This window comes from Triturus cristatus, chromosome 1_1 (genome assembly GCF_964204655.1).
Source record: "Triturus cristatus chromosome 1_1, aTriCri1.1, whole genome shotgun sequence".
Lineage (NCBI taxonomy): Eukaryota > Metazoa > Chordata > Amphibia > Caudata > Salamandridae > Triturus > Triturus cristatus.
This window is the reverse complement of record NC_140579.1, coordinates 1278952733-1278976988: the sequence shown is the minus strand read 5'-3', so window position 1 is coordinate 1278976988 and position 24256 is coordinate 1278952733. Positions and strand designations below refer to the sequence as shown.

The following is a 24256-nucleotide window of genomic DNA, read 5'->3' as shown; positions in this document are numbered from 1 at the left end:
CACCAGCCTTAAAAAGACTTTCTGTGGCATATAGTGTAACTGGGGGAAAATACCGGAAATGACTAAAAGAATGGTATAATGGGAAAGCAGATGAAGAAATGAGCCGTGTATTCAGAGTTCTTTCTCACAGTGAGTAGGAAATGAGCTTAATTGCCAGTTGTTACACCACTGTGTGCTGGGTTTGATAGTTCTCTTGGCTTCTGGGAAGCATCACAGCAGATTTTGCTTTGTGAAGGGATGACTGCCAATGGTATTTTAAAAGTGGGAAAATAAAGAGTGGTTGGGCAGAAATGTGTTTTATATATTTTTTCTTTATTTTTTTTTTGATATGTGCACGATTCTTATTATGCAAAGATGTAAAATAAAAAATGCCTTTACAATGATTTTTATGATCACAGACTTATCTCTGCAAAAATAAAAACATAAATCTGGTAAGTTATCTGGCACCCTGTTCACACACATATTTGAGGTGTTTGTAATTGTAATGGTTATTGAAGACCTTGTTAAGTACATACAATATTAAACATTCTGCCATCCTCTACTCTTTGTGAGATTGTCATGTAGCCTCTTTTTTCTTCGGCTGAATATTACCAGAAAACTGTGTGGATTATTTTCCCCAACTATTTCAAACCAAGGGACCTTCAATTCTTCCAGGTGCTACAGAAGCACATATACAATGTTTGTCTACTTAATTGTTGGCCAGCAATCATGTAATACAAGAAGAACAAAAGTTACTTACCTGTGATCTGTGGTTCTCCAGTATTGGTACCTTTCATAGATTCACATGCCTGAATCATTCCCCGTCGTGGGAGTCCCACGGTACATAAAAATAGCAATATACATGAATATAGAAACCGTATCATAGGTAACCTAGAACCAGGAAGTAAAGTAGCCAGAAATCAAAAGGAAAGAATTCTCCACTTTCATGACTCGTCCAAGTCATTATATATAGTCCAAACTACAGCCAATAAGGCGACAGCACCCTCCAGAATGTCCTCCTCAGAGGCTCAGGCGCTCATATTTTCTAGCACTTATTGGGATCCTGAGTGAAAAGAGCATAGAAGAGCCACTGAGGAGATGTGGGTGGGTTGCATGTGAATCTATGAATGATACCAATACTGGAGAACCACAGATTACAGGTAAGTAAGGATTAGTTACTTACCTGCAATCCTAGTTCTCATCCAGGGGTATACTCATCAAAGTCATAATCTATTAATAATCCCCGCCCACGTGCGGGATCCCGGAGCATATAGAAAATACATATATATACACATATATATGCATATGTGAAAACATATACATGCAGCCTAAAAATGTTTCAAACATGGCAATGCTGTAAATTACATAGGTTTGCATTGTAGTGCCCCCTAACCCATAAGGAAAAAAGGACCCATCAGTTATCGTGGCGGCTGCCATGAAGTCCCATTCTGCCTCTGTGTCCTCTTCTGTCCCCCCGGAGAAAGACATCAAGCATATGGATTCGTATGGCAGAAAGTTGTGCAACACTTCTGCCTCACACATGAAAGTGGCTAGTGCTTCAGCCCTGCTAGGACGGTATGATCGCTCTCTGTGGGATTCCCTCTCCAGATTTGCTGAGAAACTGCCAAGGGAAGACAGGCAGGATTTTAATGAAATTCTCCTGTAGCCAATCAAATTATCAGTGCGGCTGCGGATGCTTCGGACCTCGCCGCACATGGCTACTCTCATGGCGTATGCTCTCGGCGCTCAGCCTGGCTACGGCTAACGGGCCTCAAGCCTGATGCGCAGAAAAAATTCTTAATCTGCCTTTTAACGGGTCATCTTTGTTTGGGGCTCACGCTGTTGATCAAATGAACAAAATTAAGGCAGAGTTGGACACCGTTAAAGCTGTTGGGCTGGAAAAGCGCAAGGAATATCGAAAGCGCTTTCGCCAGGGCGACAAGCGTGCCTTTCATCAGCGCGTTCAAACATCCCAATGGTCCTCCCAAAATCAGCAGAGGTCCCAGTTTCAACAAAGGGGTCGTGGCAGAGGGAGAGGAAATGCAAAGCAGCAACAGTCCTCCACCAAACAGCCCTCAAAACAGTGAGACCTTACTTCCTCCGCGCTCGTTCGCCACTCCGGTAGAAGGAAGTATCAGTGTTCACCTGGCAGAGTGGGAAGCTATTACAAAAGACAGATGGGTGCTGAATATTGTACAGCATGGCTACTTGCTGAGGTTCAAGTGTCCCCCTCCGCATGTATCCCCACGGATTCAGCACCTCCATCAAATCCAAAATCGGCTTTTACTGGGCGAAGTAGCTACTCTCCTCTCAAAGAACGCCATAGAGGAAGTTCCTCCCCTGCAAAGAAATCAAGGAGTATACTCCCGGTATTTTCTTGTTCAAAAACGAGGAGTAGTCAAAGATTACAGACCCATTCTCGACCTCCGTCTGCTCAACGGATTTGTCAGGAAGGAAAAGTTCAGAATGCTGGCTCTGCATCAGATCTTCCCGCATCTTCACCAGGGAGACTGGATGTGTGCCATCGACCTACAGGATGCCTACTTCCATATTCCTGTCTCAGTGAAACACAGGAAATTTCTCAGGTTTCAAATCTCTCGTCAGCACTATCAGTACAGAGTTCTGCCGTTTGGCCTCAAATCCGCCCCACGGACATTCTCAAAGTGCATGGCGGTGGTAGCTGCCTTCCTCCGCAAACGGAAGATATTCGTCTATCCCTATCTAGACGACTGGCTCCTGAAGAGTTCCACTCCTGTTCGACTCCAGAGCCATCTCTCGTTCTGCCTCAATCTCCTACAGTCGCTGGGATTACAGGTCAATTACAAAAAGTCGGTCCTCAATCCCACTCAGCGGATTCACTACCTGGGCACCTCTCTAGACTCCGCAAAGGCAAGCGTGTGTCCTTCGGAGGAGAGGTTATCATCCATGCTTCAGAAATGCCACACGCTTCTCAACGCGGCATTTCCCACAGCCAGGCAAGTGTCGTCACTTCTGGGGTCGATGGCTTCGTGCATTTACATTGTGCCCAATGCACGTCTTCACATGCGCCCTCTGCAACAAGAGCTAGAGGATCAGTGGTCGCAGAGGTCCGGCCGCTGGGAAGATCTCATCTCTCTTCACCAAGCTGCCAAAGACTCCATCAGATGGTGGATGAAACGCTCCCATCTACTTCACGGCGTCCCCTTCCATCAGGCGCCTCCGACACAGACAGTGATCACAGATGCCTCCATGCAGGGCTGGGGTGCTCATATGGACCAGCTTCAGGTACAAGGTCTCTGGTCCAATACCGAACAGAGTTATCACATAAACTTCTTGGAGCTACGAGCAGTCCATCTAGCTCTCAAATCCCTGTATCCGTCCCTCCAAACCAAACACGTGCAGATTCAGACAGATAACACAACAACTATGTTCTATCTGAACAAGCAAGGAGGCACCAGATCACGAGTCCTATCTCTGGAAGCTCAGTCCATTTGGCGATGGCTACTGGCGAGAGACCTTTCGATCATCGCTGTTCACCTGCCAGGGACCCTGAACGTCCAGGCAGACGGCCTCAGCAGAGACTTCGTCGAAGCGCACGACTGGGTGCTCAACGAAGACGTCGCTCAAGAGATCTTCCGGCAGTGGGGAGTACCGGACATAGATCTTTTCGCAGACGCGGCAAACAAAAAATGCCCCGTCTTCGCCTCCAGGTTCCCCCAACAGGGATCTCAGGGGAACGCACTTTTGATCAGCTGGTCACGGACATTGCTATACGCTTTTCCTCCTCTCCCTCTCATCCCAGCTGTGATACAGAAATTCTACGGGACCAGAACGCGGATGATCCTGATAGCTCCGGAGTGGCCCCATCAGTGGTGGTACCCGGATCTACTACAGCTGTCAGAGGTGCCACACCGGAGATTGCCTTGCCTGCCGAACTTACTGACCAAGGACCAGGGGAGAGTGTTCCATCCCAACCTCCCCTCTCTTCGCTTGGCGGCATAGCTCCTGAACTCATCCATCCAGTACGGACATTTAGATCTTCCGGCAGACTGTATGAACATTCTGCGAGAAGCAAAAAGGCCCTCCACTAGGAAGTCTTATGCCTTCAAGTGGAAGAGGTTCTACATTTGGTGTAGAGATAACGCCCTTGATCCGATCCGGAGTCAAGAACAGGTTATTCTCCCCTACTTATTGCACTTGGCAAAGTCTGGTTTAAAGTATACTTCCATCAGAGTCCACTTAGCTGCTTATAGAAAATCTCCTACCCAGGCCTCATTCTTCCAGATGCCGGTAGTCAAAGATTTCCTAGAAGGGCTTAAGAAAGTATTTCCACCAGTGAGGTCTCCTTCCCCTCCCTGGGAGCTCAACATTGTTCTCTCTAAGTTGATGGGAGCTCCTTTCGAGCCTATTCATAAGGCATCCTTACAGCATCTGACCTGGAAGGCTGCCTTTTTAGTAGCCATCACTTATGCCCGCAGGGTGTGTGAAATTCAGGCCCTCTGCTGCAAGGAACCTTACACTGTTTTCCATGCTAATAGAGTGATACTACGTGCATTCAGTAGTGAGTCAGTTCACTCCTTCTCAAATAGATTTGAAAAAGCAAGAAAATCAAATGAGTTGGTGAATCCAAATTATTGTTTTATTTGTTCAAATGAGGAACTTGACACGTGTTTCGCCCTTATGGCACAATATGGAAGCGACTTTCACCAGCAGGAAAACTCCTATTTCCTGATGGTGAAAGTCGCTTCCATCAGGTATATGAAGGAGATCTGCTGAAGCGAAGCTGTTGCTGAGGTCTGACCGAATGTATTGTGCAGTGACCTTGAATAGTGATATATGAAGCTAATGTACCGTGCTGCATCCTTGAACATTAAGCCTTAAGAAAGCCCTGGCCTGATATTGTGCCATGAGGGCGAAACACGTGTCAAGTTCCTCATTTGAACAAATAAAACAATAATTTGGATTCACCAACTCATTTGATTTTCTTGCTTTTTCAAATCTATTTGAGAAGGAGTGAACTGACACTACTGAACGCATGTACTTTTTTGAGACCATAGAGGTCCAGTGTCTTGAGTCATCCTCCACAAGAAATAAGTTATATACAAATTGAGCAATTCCCTCCAGAATTGGGATCCCTGGACCTTGGTATCTCTATAAGAGTGGTACTACGTACTCATACGAGCTTCCTGCCCAAGGTGGTCTCGGACTTCCACATTAATCAGGTTATCACGTTGCCCACTTTTTTTCCTCAGCCAACCACTCCCCCGGAGAGAGCTTTACATTCTCTAGACCTCCGGAGGGTATTGACATTTTATCTTGCTAAAACCCTTTCGCTTAGAAAGTCTGACAGGCTCTTTGTTAATTACGGTCTTACGAATACCGGGCTGGCTGCCTCCAAGAGGTCCATTTCTAGATGGATTGTCTCATGTATAGCCTTGTCTTATCAGCTGTCTCACAAGGTTCTACAGGTTAGACCAAGAGCTCACTCTACTAGAGGGAAAGCTTCTACTGTAGCTCTCCTTCGCAACGTTCCCATGTCTGAAATTTGCAAAGCGGCTACATGGCGCTCCATACATACTTTTACACGCCATTATTGCCTAGATTCAGACGCACAGGCCGACGCCCAGGTGGGGCAGGCCTCTTTGAGGAATTTGTTTGCATAACTGCTATGCTTATGTGATGTTAATGCATGTTCTAAATGCTAGAGTGCTCGTCCGCGAGACTTTGGGTATGGGCTTGCTACTCTATTCATAGATTATGACTATTGATGAGTATCCCCTGGATGAGAAGGATTAGTTACTTACCTGTAATCCTAGTTCTTACCCAGGGGTATACTCATCAAAGTCATAAGCGACGCACCCACCTCCCCGGACGAGCTTTTTCTCCTCAAGTCATTGTTTATTAATTGCAGATCTACTCAGGTGCGAGTGCACCGTCAAAAAGAACTGACCTAACTGTCACCTGTGGTGCATCATGGGAGCAAGGGGTCTCCTGCAGGTCTTAAAGGCACGGTCCCCTTACTCTAAAGCCTTAAAGGCAAGGTGTCAGTTTTCTTTGTTTCTAGATACTCTACTGCAGCCTACAGGCAAGTGCCTGCAATTACAAGTTTGCTTTATGGCAATAAAGCATTGTTGTGTGACAATTGGCTTGGTGCTTCCTTTTTTCCTTATGGGTTAGGGGGCACTACAGTGCAAACCTATGTAATTTACAGCATTGCCATGTTTGAAACATTTTTAGGCTGCATGTATATGTTTTCGCATATGCATATATATGTATATATATGTATTTTCTATATGCTCCGGGATCCCGCACGTGGGCGGGGATTATTCATAGATTATGACTATTGATGAGTATCCCCTGGATGAGAACTTTTGTTCTTCTCCAGTATTTGGGTATCTTTCATAGATTCACATGCCTGAATCAGAGTAGAGAGCAGTAACTCCATAACAATACTAATGATATTATCATCACAATATAAACATATGCATAACACAGGCAATATGTAATCACAGATATAGATCTTTCCATACATCTATACACATATATATTTCTATATCTGTGCATATATATACATGAACAATCATAGAAGATCTGTATGTCAGAAAATAGCAAAGAGGAGGAGGGAAGAACAGAGGCTCACCTTATTCAAAAAGATTACAGAGAACCGCCTGTCCCACAGACGTGTCAGCATCGCTGGCAGCTTCCAGACAGTAGTGCGTGGTAAAGGTGTGCCTGCTGGACCACGTAGCAGCTCTGCAGATTTGATGAAGAGGCACACCAGCAAAGAGAGCGGTAGAGGAAGAGATTGCTCTAGTAGAATGTGCTCTCGGAGTTGTTTGTAATGGTCTGCCTGCGTGCTGATGACAGAAAAAAATTGCAGCCGAAATCCAACGAGCAATGGACTGTTTGGATATTGGGTGTCCTGTTCGCATTTTTCCATAAGCTATAAATAGCTGATCAGATTTCTGTATTGAAGATGCCCTCTGTAAATAGAATTGTATACACCTCTTGACATCAAGTGTATGCAAAGCCCTTTCCGCAGGTGATTGAGGATTAGGAAAGTCTTTAAAATGACTGTTTCGTTGAGATGGAAGTCCGAAGGTACTTTAGGCATAAAAATGGGGTTAGTGCATAGCACTACCGAGTTCTTGGTGAATTGAAGGAAAGGTGGTTTAATAGTGAAGGCTTGAATATCACTGACCCGCCTAGCTGATGTGAGAATCTGTCCTATGAATAGGTTCAAAGGGGTGTCGCATGAGTTGTGAGATCACAACGTTAAGATGCCAGGATGTAGGTGGACGGCGGATGGAAGGAAACATGCGAAACAATCCTTTGAAGAACTGCTGAATGACCCCAGAGGAGTAAAGAGAGTTGGAACCATCCTGCCAGAATCTTGAAATAGCCGCTAAGAATACTTTAAGAGTAGAATGGGAAAGGCCTGATCTTGCCAAATGTAAAAAAGAAAGGCAAAATTTGTTCTGTTCTGGTTTTGCATGGATTGGATGAATATTGGCGGCTTGACACCACAGGCAAAATCGTTTCCATTTGAGCCTGTATGTCTTTATTGTGGAAGGCGCTCTAGCATTGGCCAAGACTTCCCTACAGTCCGAAGGAATGTTTAAGTGAGCGAATTCAAGGTGCTCAGGCGCCAGGACGCTAAGCACAGAGATGCAGGATCCGGGTGGCAGATCTGTCTGTTCTGAATGGATAGAAGGTTCGGTATTGGTTGCAACTGAAAGGGATCGCATTCGGAGAGAAGGAGAAGTTTGGTGAACCAGAACTGGCGAGGCCACCTGGCTGCTGCGAGGATTAGGTGACAAGGCTCCTTCTTCATTTTCCGAAGAACCATGGGAACCAACGGTCTCGGTGGAAAAGCGTAGGCATAAATCCGCGACCAGTTCATCAAAAACGCATTCCTGCACGATCCTTTGTGGGGAAGCCAACTAGCGAAGAATTGGCATTTGTGGTTCTGACTGGTTGCGAACAAGTCTAGATCGGGTCGACCCCACTTCTGAAAAATACGATCCAAAGTTGGTTGATGGAGCTCCCACTCGTGATTGGAAACTGTCGACCTGCTGAGGGAATCCACGAGGAAGTTGGAAGCTCCCGGAACATGGATTGCTGTTAGACTTATCCGATGTCGGATCGCCCAATCCCAAATTTGCTGGGCTTGCTGAGACAGTAAAATGGATCTTGTCCCTCCTTGTTTGTTCAAGTAGTGCATACTTGTTGTGTTGTCCGTTCGGATCAACACCGATGCTCTGAGAATGATGGTGCGAAAAGACTTTAGGGCCAGGAAGATAGCTAGCAACTCTAAGAGGTTGATATACCAAGTCCGTTGTTCAGCATCCTGTTTGCCGCTGACGGCGAGTCCTTGTAGGTGCGCTCCCCATCCTTCGAGGGAGGCGTACGTGGTGATGACGAAACTTGGAGGTTCCACTAGAAATCAGCAGCCTGCCGTCACGTTCTTTTTGCAAGTCCACCAGCATAGAGCTTCTCAAATCCGAGAATTGATGCGGATGTGATCGTCGAAGGATCCCGAAACCTGTAACCACTGTTTGTTGAGCTCCTATTGCAGAGGTCTCATCTTGAGACGGCAGTTGGGGATCAGGGGAATGCAGGATGAAGGCATCACCAGAAGTGACTTGAACTGCCGGACTGAAACGCACTTTCTTGATCGCAACAGTTGGGCAAGTTTGCAAAGTTTCATTTGCCTTTCGTTTGAGACAAAGGCATGTGTCATTGCAGCTCGTGCAAATGGGCGGATGACCGTAAGACTGAATTCATGGGACCAGGGGAAAGGAAATACAAAACAAACTCCAACATCAATTGCCTAACAAAATTTGTAGTATACATAATAGAATGCAAATGTGAAAAATACTACATTGGAAGCACAATCAGACCTTTGCGGGATCGCATAGGGGAACACACCAGGGCAATAAAACAGGGAGACATGAGATACCCACTAGCGGCGCACATGTCTATTTGCCCTGCTCAAACAATGAACCGCACATTTAAATTCTATGGAATAGAACATGTCCCAAGAAGTCCAAGGGGAGGGAACAGAGAACTTACACTGAGACAAAGAGAGGCACAATGGATTTTAAAAATGCACAGTGTGGAACATGGTCTTAACATTGACCATGAATTACACTACTTTCTAGGAAGGTGAGACCTCCTTTATCCGAATTCTAGTAACTGCAACATACTGACTAACTCACGAGTTCCGTTTTGCCTAGATCTAAATACACAATGGTCTATAGGATTACTCTACCTATAACATACTACAACACGTGTGATTGCCTAAATAGAAATTCCAATCCTAATGGAATAGAGATGACAGATTTGTTTATGTTTTTATGTCATCTCTACAAAAGAAAAGAGTGTTTTTCCAATTTGCAACTTTCTTGTTAACTCACAGTTGTTTAATACATGATGTCTATTAACTGTATGTATAATTAAGATACTTATGTTTTACAACATGCCTATAGTTCGCACTGTCTGTTTTTCTTTTTACGTTATTACGTTAAAAGACTTTGTGCTGAATCTAATAGTTGGAGAGACCAATATGATAGATATTAGTTCTTGACTTTCACCAAACACTAAGCAGGTGCACTATTTACTGGCCCACACATGACCATAGACCACTAACATTATGATAGAATGGACTAGCTTCAAAATGGCCGCCGTATTTGCAAGTTCACCTTAGTCCTTCTCCTAATCACGGCATGGGAGTAGGCACGAGATAGAACTAGTCACGTGATTACGCTTCACGTCTCCAAACCGGAAATATAGCCACAAGAGAAACCACTCGCATGCACACACTCCAAACCGGGAAACCAGAGACGGGCGTCACTTCGGTTCCACTCTCAGTCATATAAGGTAAGCGCTGCTCGAGCACGATGCGAGTCAGAGTATATGAGGACTGTCTACTCATGTAACGGATAGAATAGTTAACAAATACTTTCCTTTAGAAGGGACTTATGTGTTTACTTCTGATTATTTTTACAAGTTGCGTCACGCTAAAATAACAGGGCTGAGTAGCATCCACTGGCGGTTTACGCTTTCTGGCATTTATTCAGGGACGCTTCAGTTTGGTGACAGATAGAGTGTTCATCATGACTGTATTCCGTATCTATAGTAGTCTGTAAGTGGTTACACCCGATTATATTTTACAAATCACGCGATATTATTGAAATAGGAAAATGAGCATACAAGGGTGGTTAACGCTAACTGGTCTAAATTAAGGGACGTTTTCGATTTGGCACTAGCCTGCACAAATGGTTGTTTAGCCTATAAGCGCTTGTGATTGTTAGCAACACGTATACTCGAGATGTGACAGGTGGAAATTTTATCATAGTTGCACGTCATACTTTAATAAACATCTGATTATTCCTGTCCATAGACAAATTCTGAACTTCAAACTACACATAGCATCGTGCCCCATCAGCACATTACCGCGTACCACTAGTAGCATAAACAGTTTATAATCTAAGACTAAGGTTAAGTAATTAGTGTAACTTATTTTTGCAGTACTGAGAAGTATTTGAACCTGATCAAGGAACATTGACTAAATGAAGAAAGTGATGCCATTACTGCAGAAACCATAGGTGGTTTGGAATTATCACCACCTAATAAGTAGGTGTTTTACTATAATGAGCACTGCTCTTGTCCATAATTGTTCTGGTTTCCTAAAGTCTCTTGGACTATATCTTAATATAGATATGTTCATTCTTTCCAGAAATTTTCTACTAAGCCAAGAATAGGTAGCTATGACCGGATGCTTTTTAGTATTACGTTCACCCTCTTTTTTTCACCGATATACGGCACATAAACCGTCTCTTCACATGAGCACATATGGAGACGCACACCTTTTAGTCTGAAATATAATGAATCAAACCCGCTTCATCACACCACGACTATCTTCACGTGGGTTTGCCATTCACAAATAGGATTAGCTTTATTTTTCGGCGTGTTTTCCCCACTTAAGCACGATGTTTCAGCTCTCTCCACTGTTATTAGAATCATAGAAACTTTTGGTTATATTATGATTTCACGAATCGTGGTGATATGTTCAAATGTTCATACGTTCTGTTATTGCAATGGACTACTTAGTTCACCCGCTTTACGTCGGTTCTTGACTCTCACCACCATGTTGCTATGACATTATCATCAAGTACATGTTTTCAAGTTATGTACAATATAGGTTTCAATTTCTTTTGTAAATACAGCCTTGAAAAAGTCGCGGGACTACATTCCCTTGTTGCGACGAAACACGTGTTGGCTGGCTGTTATGTACCACACAGAAGACACCTAATGAATAAAGAACCATCTAGAAGAGAAGACTAATTTATTTCTTCTGCTAACTGATTTGAACAGTAAATGTGAAAACATGAAATAACTTTTAGTTTGTGATACGAGGACGTGTGCTAAGGATTGTTTGCACAACTGTTTAGAGCAAAGGCTCTTAATTCTGGGAAGTCAGGCGGTACTTCCCACCTTATAGCACCGTCAAATTACTTAGCAAGAAATCAGATAACGTATGTGAAGTTTCCCTGTGGCGCCTTTACCTAAACCCAAAACCCCAGTGACAGCATTACAGCATGTGTCAGCAGAGTGTCTATGGTGGCTCCCAAGATATGTTGCCTCTCGGCCTCAACACCGCTGCAGATCATTGGACCATTGTGTAACGCAGAAATATCCAAATATAGATCCCTGTGAACATAATATCCCAATAGGACCCTTTTTCCAGTTGGGAGTTGCATTTACGATGTAAATATGCAAAGTAGTGCTATCCACTGCAATCAGTGACGGCAGGTAACGAGCAAGAGCCACAAAACATATGTCTTAACACGAGGATGCGGTTGCATGTGATGTTTCAGAATGTATTGGCTTGTATGCTATTGTAATGCAAGGTGATCATGCTCCCAGACATACTGACATTTTATTGTGCTAATATGTGATTCATGTTTGTATTTCACAAAAATTCAATAAAACAGATTGAAAAAAAAAATATGGTGGCTCCCAAGAACGTTCTTTGTGATGGGCCGAGGTGAGACTTGTCGAAATTGACAGAGAGGCCCAGAGATCAGCCACTCTGAACCTCAAGAACTCTCTGTGTCTGGGGAGAATTGGTACATGAAAATATGCGTCTTCGAGGTCGAGGGTGGTCATGTAATCCCCCTCAGTGAGGAGTTGAAGGATTTCTTGAAAAGTCAGCATCCGGAAGGATAACTTTTTTAGATATTTGTTGAGGGAGCGAAGATCTAAAATGGGGCACCATTCTCTCGATTTCTTCTTTATTAGAAAAAATCTGGAATAGAAACCGGTTCCTCTTTGAAACTGAGGAACTACTTCGATCGCTCCTTTTCGTAACATCAAATTTATTTGGGAAAAAAGCTCTGTGAGGTGAGCTGGAGGTGGTCCTTTTGGAAGAGAATTCGGAGGAAGTTTTACAAATTCTGGAACATGGCCTCTGGCCACAATGTCCAAGACCCATTTGTCTGTTGTTATAGCTGACCAGTTTGAGTAAAAACGGGAGATTCTTCCTCCAACTTTTAAAGGTGTAAGCGGTAGAGCAGGTGGCAGGTGTCACTCCTTCTTAGACGTATCACGTCCACGGTAGGAAGACTTTCTTCTGTTTTATGAATAAGAGGTAGTTGGTTGTTGCCTGAAGGATTGTTGACGCTGAGAAGAGTAACGTTGGTTACTCTGATAGGACTGGTATTGTCTTTGCTGATTATAACCTCCTCGACCAGAGAAGGATCCACGGCCTCTAGCGCCACGAAAAGGCAGTTTCTGAAATTGAAGAGTACCGAGAGATCTTGCTGTCTCGGTATCCTTTTTAATGGCCTGGAGGGCCTCGTCAACATGCTGACCAAAAAGAGACTCACCGTCAAAGGGCATATCAATTATTTTAGCCTGAACCTTTTGGCAAAATGATGTAGCTTTTAGCCAGCCCTGTCGCCGCAGGACTGCGGCACCTGTCAGTTGTCGAAAACCCATAGATGCAACATCCAAAGCCGAATCAATAATCTCAGCTGAGATTCGTTCCCCCTCCTGAAGACATTTGAGCACCTCAAACTTAGAGGGCTCAGGCAACATGTCGATGTAGGGAGAAATGTCCGACCACATCTGTCTATCATATCGACCTAAGATAGCCAGTGAATTAGCTGCACGGATGGTCGTTGCTGCCATGGTCGAAACCTTCTTCCCAATACCGTCCAGATGTCTCCCATCCCGATCAGGAGGAGCTGACAGCGGAGAGGAGGGATTCCGCGCTCGTCGTTGAGCTGCTTGGGCGATAATGGAATCTGCCTTTGGCTGACCTATCAGACATGCTGGCGAATTGTCTGGTGCCTTGTATTTCTTCTCGAGGCGGGGCAAGACCGCAGGAATAGAAGCAGGAGCTTTCAAAATAAAGTCGATAATAGGAATCGACCGTATCTGCTTCCTCGGTTGATCCTTAAAATCGTAAAGGAAACAATCATCCTTCTTTGTTTCCATAGGAAGGAGGAACCGTTGTGTTGCCCTCTCCATGAGATGATGAAAACCTCCGATGTCAACTGGAGGAGAGTCAACTGGAGCAGGAGTAGATGGAGACGGAGTTAGTATCTGGTAGTCGTCCCATTCTGTAAGGAGTGATCTGTCATCCAGTTCTCCTTCCTCCCTATCGTCATCCGTGGTGTGAGCGTCCTGAGAGTGATGCGAAGGTACCGGAGAATGTGGTCTGGGCGACCTCAATGCTGATGAAGATTGAGGAACAGGTGTAGGTGGTATAGAAGAAGCCGATTCAGATGGAGGGAAACGGCAATAATAATCGTCCAACATGTAGTGTAGGTTATTTAGAAATGCCAAAGGCATTTGGGCCGTAGGAATTGGATCTGGAGCTGAAGGAACAGTCTCCTGGCAGAAATCATCTTCTTGATCCACATCTTGATATTTAATGAAGAGCTTGGAAGGGTACGAAAGCTATCGCCCTCATCCGATTCTTCATCATCCTCTTCATAATCCAGCAACTGCTCAGGTAACACAAGAGGAACCTTAGAAGGGGAGGTGTGAATTGGAGAGAGAACCTCCAAGGAAGCTCCACGTCTTTGTAGCAAAGAAGGCGTTGCTGTCGACGGAGGCAACTGTGTAGACTGTGCCACAGACGATGTAGACATTATTGTGGGCGTAGATGAAGACCAAACCTGAAGAGCCGTGCATGAAGACAGTTGTAGCGTCGACGAGGTAGTCGTCCACGAGGCGGAAGACGATGAAGTGATCGTCGGCGAGACAACCCTTGTCGACGAGGCAGCAGTCGACGAGGCAATCATCGACGAGACTCTTAACTTTCGTCGTCGAAGGTAGATCTCACCTCCTTCGTCGACCAGACTGGCTTCATGGAGACGGATACCAGCGTCGACGGCGATGATGCCGACGACATTATCATCTGTGGCTTCGGCGACGAGAAGGTAGCAGTCGACGTCGTCGTCGCGCCGACGGAAGGCTTCGTCGACGAAAACATCGTTGTCGAGCTAGTCAACGAGGGACCCCATTTCTGAGGTAAATCTCTGTCAGAAACTTGTTTTGAAGCCTGAGACTTCACAGTCTTTCTCGGGGGCGTAGAAGGAAGAGGTTTACTCTTAGAAGATGGAGGAGACTTTTTTGAAGTAGAAGGCAGCTCAGCACTCTTAGAAGTCTGCTGTTTTTTTGACACCTTAGCCCCAGGAGAAGATACATTTGTGTCAACTGTCCTCTTCTTAGAGGAAGTTGTCTTGACAGAGGCAATACTCCCAACTTCAGATAAGGGATTGTCCCGATCTTTAATCTTCTTTAGCCACAGAAGTAGACGCCCTTCTCTGTCTCTCAGAGTCTTTTGTGGGAAAGTTCTGCAGATCTTGCAGTCTGTCACCTGGTGGTCAGGATACAAGCAGTAAATGCACTTCTTGTGGGGATCTTCTGAAAACAGCCGGAGCTTCCCACAAGATTCACAAGGTGGAAAGAGAGATTTCTTTGAAGAAGACATCATAAAATGAAGAACTCCTGAAGAAACCAGAGAAATACTGAGCAGAGCTCAGGAAGACCCCCTTCACACGACGTGCGGTAGAAAATCTGAGAGGCTTGGTGCTTCCTTTTTTCCTTATGGGTTAGGGGGCACTACAATGCAAACCTATGTAATTTACAGCATTGCCATGCTTGAAACATTTTTAGGCTGCATGTATGTTTTCACATATGCATATATATGTATATATATATATATGTATTTTCTATATGCTCCAGGATTCCGCACGTGGGCGGGGATTATTCATAGATTATGACTTTGATGAGTATACCCCTGGATGAGAACTAGGATTACAGGTAAGTAACTAATCCTTATTTAACTGTAATCTGTGGTTCTCCAGTATTGGTATCTTTCATAGATTCACATGCAACCCACCCCCCTTCCCCTCAGAGGCTCTTCTATGCTCTTTTCACTCAGGATCCCAATAAGTGCTAGAAAATATGAGCGCCTGAGCCTCTTAGGGTGCTGTTGCCTGATTGGCTGTAGTTTGGACTATATATAATGACTTGGACGAGTCATGAAAGTGGAGAATTTTTTCCTTTTGATTTCTGGCTACTTTACTTCCTGGTTCTAGGTTACCTATGATATGGTTTCTATATGCATGTATATTGCTATTTTTATGTACCGTGGGACTCCTACTCCGACGACGTGGAATGATTCAGGCATGTGAATCTAGGAAAGATACCCCAATACTGGAGAATCTGCTTTGTCCACAAGATGAAAGGGAACCGCTACTATAGAAGCAGTTCATATATTCTGAGCTATAAGGCACTATGACATCAGCAGTAAGGCACTTGGATGACGACAGGCAATTGAAAAAGACAAGAAACCATAGGAGTAATGTAAGAAGCGTACATCTATGACAACCTGCTCAAAGTCGCAAAGAATGAGGCTGGGTAGCCATGTGTAAGCAGTCTCTGGGATCGGTTGGAGACAACCAGTCTTTGGCTTATATGGTTTTAAAGTGCTAACAATACTGCTCTGGTAACGTGAAATAGCAGGGCTACTCATTTGTTAGACTGAAGGGGCAAATAAGTAGGTTAACAGTACAATTTAAAATTTAAGTTGTCAGTAACAAAGGAGAAACGTATTATTTGGAGTAAAAGATAGTTTCTTTCATATAAAACATTTAAAAGCATGTTTCTCTACCTATTTCGGCGATTACCAAATATTTTTCAAAGTACTCCAAAGTTAGCCTACCATTTTGCTGCATTGTCAGGCTCTTAATTGATTGTCTTCTTATATTAGTAGAGACGCAGAATTACATTAGTCACATTTAGCAGTATTCATCCTATGAATTATCTACATCTTGTAATCTTTCTTCTTCAACCACAAATCAGTCTTCCGTCATTCAGCTCTCGTTTACCGTTATTGGGAGGCGTCTTTGTGTTGGTTGGTGTTTTTGCAGGTATTCTGGTAGCATTTGCAATACTTTTTTGAGCCAACGACGGCAAAACCTTCTTATGTGCATCATTCTGGCCACTGTGTAGATCCACAACCTTTAAACAAAAGGGAAAGAGTTACTTCATGCTCATAACAAGAGTATAATTCCATACTCATTTCTACTCCTGCCCAAAATATGAATATGGCAAACGCCATGACATCATTTTAACAGATAGTTCATACAACTTTACCATGAAACTGAATCACAATCGGCAGGTCTCGAAATGAGAGTTCGAGCCAATGTATGCATCATTACAAACAGTACCATCTGTTTTTTGGAGTGTCTGAAATAACAAAAATGTGGAAGGGTTTTGATATAAAAATAAAGATAAATTAGGAAAGCTTTTCTTCAAGTTGCCTATTGAACCATTATTCTTTATGCTCGTTCCTATTAGTAATTAGAGGATTCTTGCACATCGAGTAATGGGACCAGAAGCAGCTTCTTAGAGATGCTGTTACAGCCAAAGATTTCCCAGCTTGTACTGCACTTCAGCATCCCTTCGTATGGCTTAATCTGTTCGCTCTTGTGCATACTTTTTATAATCACATCAGTTTCCATTACGTAGATGCTGACTAGTAACTAGACCTTTTAACATTAGTGAAATGAAGGACAGCCTTATAACTAGAAGCATCAGAGTGACAGTAAAGATAGTAAAGATAACGTTTCCATGTTGTATCTGAAGGGTGTGTGTAATATCAAAACCCACCCCCCGTCCGTGATCTTTCCCCTCCACTCAACTTTTCAATGTTCCTGCCTCCATCTGGAGTTGGAGAACAGGGGCGTTATGAACCTCCCGCTTTACCAGATACAGTGGGGCTGGGGTTCTCCATGGGCGTCTTTTATCTGCAAGTTGGCAGATAAAAGCTTATGATTATCGCTAAAAGGAAGAAAGAAAGGCTGACTGTGGAAGGAGGATAGATGACTGGATGCATTAGTAAATGGAAGGATGAGTGGGTGAAAAGGTTGATGGATGAGTGAGTGAAAGAATGGGTGGTGAGAGGGTGAAGGGGTGGGTGAATGAAAGGATAGATGGATGAGTGGGTGAAAGGATGGGTGGATGAAAGATTAAAAGAATGGGTGGGTAAAAGGATGGATGGGTGAGTGAACATGTGAGTTTGGCAAAAGGAATGATGGGTGGGTGAAAAGATGGGTGTATGAAAGGTTAGATAACTAAGAGGGTGAAACCATGAGTGTGTGAACATATGGAAGGGTGAAAGGATGGATGGATGGATGGATGAGTGGGGGAAAGGATGAGTAGATGAGTCGGTGAAAGGATTGGTGGATGAAAAGATTGTAGAGTAAATCGAAATCTGAGTGGGTTGGATGGATAGATCGATGGATCAATGGATGAAAGGATGGCAGTCATTCAAATTCTGAGAGGGTGGACGGGTGAAAGGATGGTAAAATAAATTGAAATCTCAGGGATGGATGGACGGCTAGGTGGTTAAGTGAATTGAAAGGATGGCAGAGTAAATTAGAAAGGATGGATGATAGCAGAGTAAATAGAAATCTGAGGGGATGGATGGGTGGGTGAAAGGATAGTGGGAAAATGGAAATCTGAGAGGAACGGTAGGTGAAAGGATAGCAGAGTAATTGGTAATTTGAGAGGATGGATGGCATAATAAATGGCAATCTGAGAGGATGGACGGCAGAGTGAATGGAAATCAGAGAGGATGGATGATGGATGGATGGATGAATGGATGGGCATAGGGATCAATTGATGAATGAAAGACTTTATTGATAGATGGATAAGTCAAATGATGGGTGGGTAGGTGGATGGGTATATAGATGGACGCAAGCCTAAATGATGGATGTCTGTACGGATGGATGAATGGAATGGTCAATGGATGGATGGAATGGTAAAAGATTGAATGATGGATGAAAAAATTAAATTAATGAGAAAATGTAGGGGTGAAAAGGTGGATATCATCGAGTGGCTAGAAAGGTGAAGGGATGAATAGATCAATTATTGGATGGAAGAGACAAGAAAACCTTTTGAGGGAAATTCGGGCTCAATGCCTTGCTTGCTTGATGCCATCAGAGCTTTGGTTCAAAGTGGGGATATTTTATTTTCTGGTTACTCTCCTGGTGGAGAAACTGCTTTGTTTCTGACAGCGGAGCCCAGGGTCGTAGCCACAGGGGGATGGGCATTTGAGGGCCGGGCTGGGCAAGCCCAAAATAATCTTTGTCCCCTATACCCCCCACCAAAATGACAGAGGCAGCTGGGACAGTATAGAGGTGCGGAGTGCAGATGGTGAATAATCGAAAAATGTCTTTATATTTTGCTTTAACCCCTTCAGTGCCCATGACGAGCTGGACTCGTCATGGGCTGCGGTGGCGCTGTGCCCATGACGAGTCCAGCTCGTCATGAACTCCGCCCGCTAATGCAAGGCGCGGCACTGGGCGGGGAAAGGGGCGGGCATGCAAGGGGTTAATCCAGTTACATTTGCTGCGTGTTCCAAGTCAGGTTAAAATTCAGGCAATCTTTTAACATGAAGATGTTTACTTTTCTTTTTTTGACTGCCAATTTAGAGGATTTTGTGATAATCTCTCTAGGTTACAGACAGGGACACTGGAATTATGCCACAGGGGAGGTCTACATTATTCTACAATGTTCACTAAATTATGTGGCTAGAAAACACTAATCACTTCATTATTTTGTCATTTTTACATGTGAGCACTGTCTGGGCAAAGGTTTCACTGCATTAGTAGCAGTTCCACATCCAAATACAGCTGTTAGTAACTGAAAGATGACCAGTCAACCTTTGGAAAGGACTTTCACTTCACAGCAGCATGTGTTGCAGAATTTTTGGTAACATTTGATCGGAGTGAGCGAGAAACAAAATACGTTTTTGAGTTAAAATCTTCAGATTATTGTGGGATCTCAAAATCCAATATGCTCTGCTGTTCCCTGCCCACTTAAGAGTGACATACCAATCGCGCTCATTCTTGTTTGAAACACCGGAAGAGGGGAGGGCCACTGGGAACCCAACAGTGATGAGGGACTCACAACTCCAATCCCTAGTGTACGGTATGAGGTGGATTGACACATGGAGGAGGCTTCACCCACCCTTCAGGCATATTCATACCACTCACATGTACACAATTCTTTCTCTCGCATAGATTACATGTTCATTACCACGGCCAGGGCCCACAGGTCGATATCATTGGAGATACTGCCTAGGGGCCTGTCAGATCATTCCCCAGTGGGACTGAGGCTCCAGATAGGCCCTGACCACCCCCATTTCTGTGGCGACCAGCAATATAGAACACACATGCATCCCAGACTATCTTAAAAACAACATGGGGACGGTAGACTCAGCCGAGATACTATGATAGGCCCTGAAGCCGACCCTACAGGAAATAGATATCTCCTTTTGCACGGCGCAATATAAGCAACGGAGAAGTAAATTGATCTCAACTTCTGGACTTGGAATGGAGGAGCCAGGGGGAAAATGGGACCCAGACACGCCGTCAACCAATATACAAACAGCAAATATATGCTTGGGAATTATTTAGACGAGGCCAAAGTGGTGTGGCTGGCATCTCGCAGCAGAATACATCAGTGGGGTGATAAATCAAGCACCTTGCAGTATCGAATTTGCCAGTGCGCGATGCACCCCAACGCTCTCCCGGCATCAGTAGCCCAGATGGCATGATACTATCTGACCCGTCTCAAATTGCGACCAGCTTTTCAGAGCACTATTTTAATTTCTATGCCCCATGTGAGATCCTGCCGGAAGAGACAATACAGGGCCCATTTTTGTTACCGGGGGCCTGCAATATCGGCTCCGGCAACAAAATCGGCCGAAATCGGCCATTGCAACGGCTCGGCCGCACCCCCTCAGCCTTTCAAGGGGGGGCCGGCCGAGCATTTTGCCAGGGCCGGTTTCGGTTCCCAGTCCGGTCCTGTGTACATGAACACCCGTAAATCTCATCCTGTGGCCATTGCGCGGTGGGAGTCACGTGGGATTGTGGTCTAGGGACGTGACAGTGGTTACAGAGTGAGTGCACTTAACGGCCTCCCAATCTACTTCATGGGACAGGAATCTAGTACCTTTCTGGGAACAAGTTAAAGACGAGACACAATACTGGTCACATCTGCCTTTGTCTCTAACGGGCAGGTCCGCTATCCTCAAGATGATTTCCCTACCCTGCCTTTTCTACCAACCACATGCTTCCGACAGTTACATGTGACACTGGGTTAAATTCTCAAGAAGGGGTTGGGGGGGGAGATTGGGGTACTGCCAGGGTGGCCTTGAGAGCCTGCTTCCAGTCCACATACTGAGGGGGAATAGCTACACCAGATATCTAGGCATACCATGCTGCGTCCCACTTACTAGTACTTAATGAATGGGGATTGACGGGGCACAGCGTATGCAGTAGAGTGCTGGCTGATGGGTGATACATTCCTCCACACATCTTTACACAAAACCGGAATTCCAGACGTTGCCGATGGCAACAAGGGTGGTATTATAGATCTGGAAGCAATCCCTACGCCGAATGGGGTGGTGGGGTAGTGTTACCGGAGAGACTCCCTTATGCCATAACGGCCTGCTTCCCCAATTATCCACACTACGTGGATTCAGGGGGTGGAACGATATTTGTGTCTCCACACTGGGAGCGGTTCTCCGAGGTCAGACACTGAAGTCCTTTCAAGAGCATCAGAGAGAATTTGGCATGCCTCATACCCAGTTTTATAAATATCTTCAACTTCGTCATGCACTGTTCCCATACATAGAACACCTGGAGGAGCTGCCGGAATTCGACTGCTGCACGGGACTGGAGATTCCCATTTTTAAAGCAAGGGGTTGTCAGCAAAATCACCCCAAAAAATGGAAGAGATGGGGGGGGATTACCAAGGCCTTTATCTGGAGCCCCTTTCCCCTTCGATACTGGATGCTGGAATGTAAGGGTGAAAGGGCGGTGGGAGACGTTTACCAGGGTACAACCTAGAGATAAACCCAATAAGATGGCCAGGGGATGACCTCACAAGTGACTGTAATGTGTTTTTTTTAAATTGTTTTTTATTGGCATTTGCAATATAACAAAAAACATTAACGAACAAGTTACTTACCTTCGGTTACATTAGTTAGTTAGATTCCTCACCTTAGAATATCCCCAGGCGTCAGGTTGGATCTGGAAAGATTTTTCGTCAGCAATACCCTTGCGCATCGCTTGGCGTCGTCTGCGGCTCCGCGTCCGTCGTGGGCGTTGTGCGCCGGGATGACGTCGGAGTACTTAGACGCCACCCTCGAGCACTGACGTCAGTTCTTGTACATAGCTTTCCGTGCCAGGAACGCAGAGCCATTCAAGAGACCGACACTGGTGCCAAAAAGTTCTAGGGCCCTGAAAGGGATGACCTCAACCCTAGATATCGGTTCGCAGAACGGGGAGGATGGGTGGGTCGGTGAGGAATCTAACTAACTAATGTTTCTTACAGATATATTGTTACCGAAGGTAAGTAACTTGTTCATCTGAAAGAAACACGTTAGTTAGATTCCTCACCTTAGAATAGATACCCCAGCAATACCAACCCCGGTGGTGGGTCTGCGAACCAAGATCACACCAGAAAGTCCTGGAGAACAGAACGGCCAAAGAAGCCGTCTCTCCGGACTTGGCTGTCTAGGCAATAATGTTTAGCAAACGTGTGCAGTGAGGCCCACGTCGCCGCCTGACAGATGTCCTGCAAGGGAACTCCCCGGCCCAGGGCTGTAGTCGCCGCTGTGGCCCGAGTGGAATGGACCCTCAGCCCTACAGGAGGTTCCTTTTTAGCCAAGGAGTAACAGGCTTTGATACACAAAACGACCCACCGAGAGATGGTCCGCTTGTGTATCGCCTGTCCGTTCTTAGCGCCCACGTAGCCAACAAAGAGTTGGTCGCCCACCCGGAACTGCTTGGTGCGGTCCAAATAAAACGACAGCGCCCGTTTTGGGTCCAGACGGTGGAGCCTCTCTTCCTCTTTCGAAGGATGCGGAGGCGGAAAGAAGGTGGGCAACGTAACATACTGCCCGATGTGAAAGGCAGTTACCACCTTAGGGAGAAAGGAAGGGCGAGTCCTGAGAACAACTTTGTCCGGATGGAAAGAAAGAAAAGGAGGCCGAGAAGAGAGAGCCTGGAGCTCACTCACCCTTCTAGCAGAGGTGATGGCAACCAGGAAAGCAGTCTTACGCGTCAAGAGACGAAGGGGACAATTATGAAGTGGCTCAAAGGGAGCGCACATCCGAAACGTCAAGACCAGATTCAAATCCCACTGAGGCATTACGAAAGGGACAGGAGGAAACATGTGAGTAATGCCCTTCAAGAAGCGAGAAACAACAGGGGATTTGAAAAGAGAAGGCTGATCAGGAAGCCTTAAGAAGGCAGAATTAGCAGAGAGATAATCTTTTAGGGTGCCCAGAGCAGAGCCCTGCTGGGCCATAGAAAGAAGAAAGAGGAGAACCTCAGCAAGAGGGGCGGAAAGGGGATCCAAAGCCTTTGCTGTGCACCATGCCACAAATTTGTTCTACCTGCAGGCGTATACCATTTTTGTGGAGGGACGCCTGGCTGCCAGAATCACATCACAGACTTCAGGAGGTAAGTCAAATGGCATCAACTGTTGCCGCTCAATCTCCACGCATGGAGGTGGAGACTGGACAGGTTCGGGTGGAGGACCGTCCCCTGCTGCTGCGACAGAAGGTCCTCCTGAAGAGGCAGTCGTATCGGGGGATCAATTGACAGACTGAGTAGCTCGGGATACCAGTACCTTCGTGCCCAATCTGGAGCCTCTAAGATGACTTGGGCCAGTCGCGCCTGATCTTCTTCAGCACTCGTGGCAGAAGTGGTATAGGCGGAAAGGCGTACAACAGACCGCAACTCCACTCGCGACGAAAGGCGTCCCCGAGCGAGTGCCGCCTTGGAAACTCCAACGTGCAGAACTGCTGACAGTGCGCGTTCTCTTCGGTGGCGAATAGATCTAACCAAGGCTCTCCCCACTGCCGAAAGCACGGACTAGGAGGGCTTTGAGGCGGATGCTGTCGGGGTAGATGTGGACTGACGGGCACGTTGTCCCCCTGTACCGCCTCGGCAGAATCCACGTCCGCGTGGAGGTTGAGTCTGCGGCCTGTGGCTAGGCGGACGTGAGGGGGTGCCCCCTCCTTGGCCACGAAAGGGGCGAAAAGCTGAAGTTTGCGGACGCGGGTCCGAGAGGCCCAAGGACTTGGCCGTAGCCCGGGAGTCCTTAAAGCGCACCAGCGCACTATCCGCCTTGTCGCCAAAAAGGCGACTGCCATCAAAGGGCATGTCCATGAGGGTGTTCTGGACATCACCCGAAAAACTCGTGGACCGCAGCCAGGCGTGGCGGCAGAGCATCACTGTGGTCGACATCACCCTACCCAGCGAGTCCGTAGTGTCTAGTCCACATCGGATAGCGTGCCGCGCTGCATCCCGCCCCTCGGCAAGAACCTGGGCGAGCCGTGTCCGAGCCTCCTCCGGACACAGGGGCAGCACGTCCTCCACCGTATCCCAGAGGGAGTGGGAGTAACGGTCCAAGAGCCAAGCGGTGTTAACAGAGCGCAGTGCCAAACTAAGGGAGGAGAACAGCTGCTTACCAAACTGCTCAAGTCTCTTGGATTCCCGATCCGGGGGAGCGGACGGGAAGGAGGTCTGGGAAGTGGAATGGACCCTCAGCCCTACAGGAGGTTCCTTGTTAGCCAAGGAGTAACAGGCTCTGATACACAAAACGACCCAACGAGAGATGGTCCGCTTGTGTATCGCCTGTCCGTTCTTAGCGCCCACGTAGCCAACAAAGAGTTGGTCGCCCACCCGGA

At 45.9% G+C, this 24256-nt stretch overlaps 1 protein-coding gene across 4 annotated transcripts in view; it reads right to left on the bottom strand.

The window, feature by feature from the left end:
- LOC146871954 (microtubule-associated protein tau-like) overlaps positions 1 to 24256 on the bottom strand; it is a 1902682-nt gene that overhangs the window by 920271 nt on the left and 958155 nt on the right. For all 4 annotated transcript variants that reach the window (XM_085652462.1, XM_085652435.1, XM_085652443.1 and 1 more), the window contains one exon: positions 16371 to 16503. In XM_085652462.1, coding sequence (XP_085508588.1) covers positions 16371 to 16503 — 133 coding nt within the window. The remainder of the gene's footprint in view (positions 1 to 16370; positions 16504 to 24256) is intronic.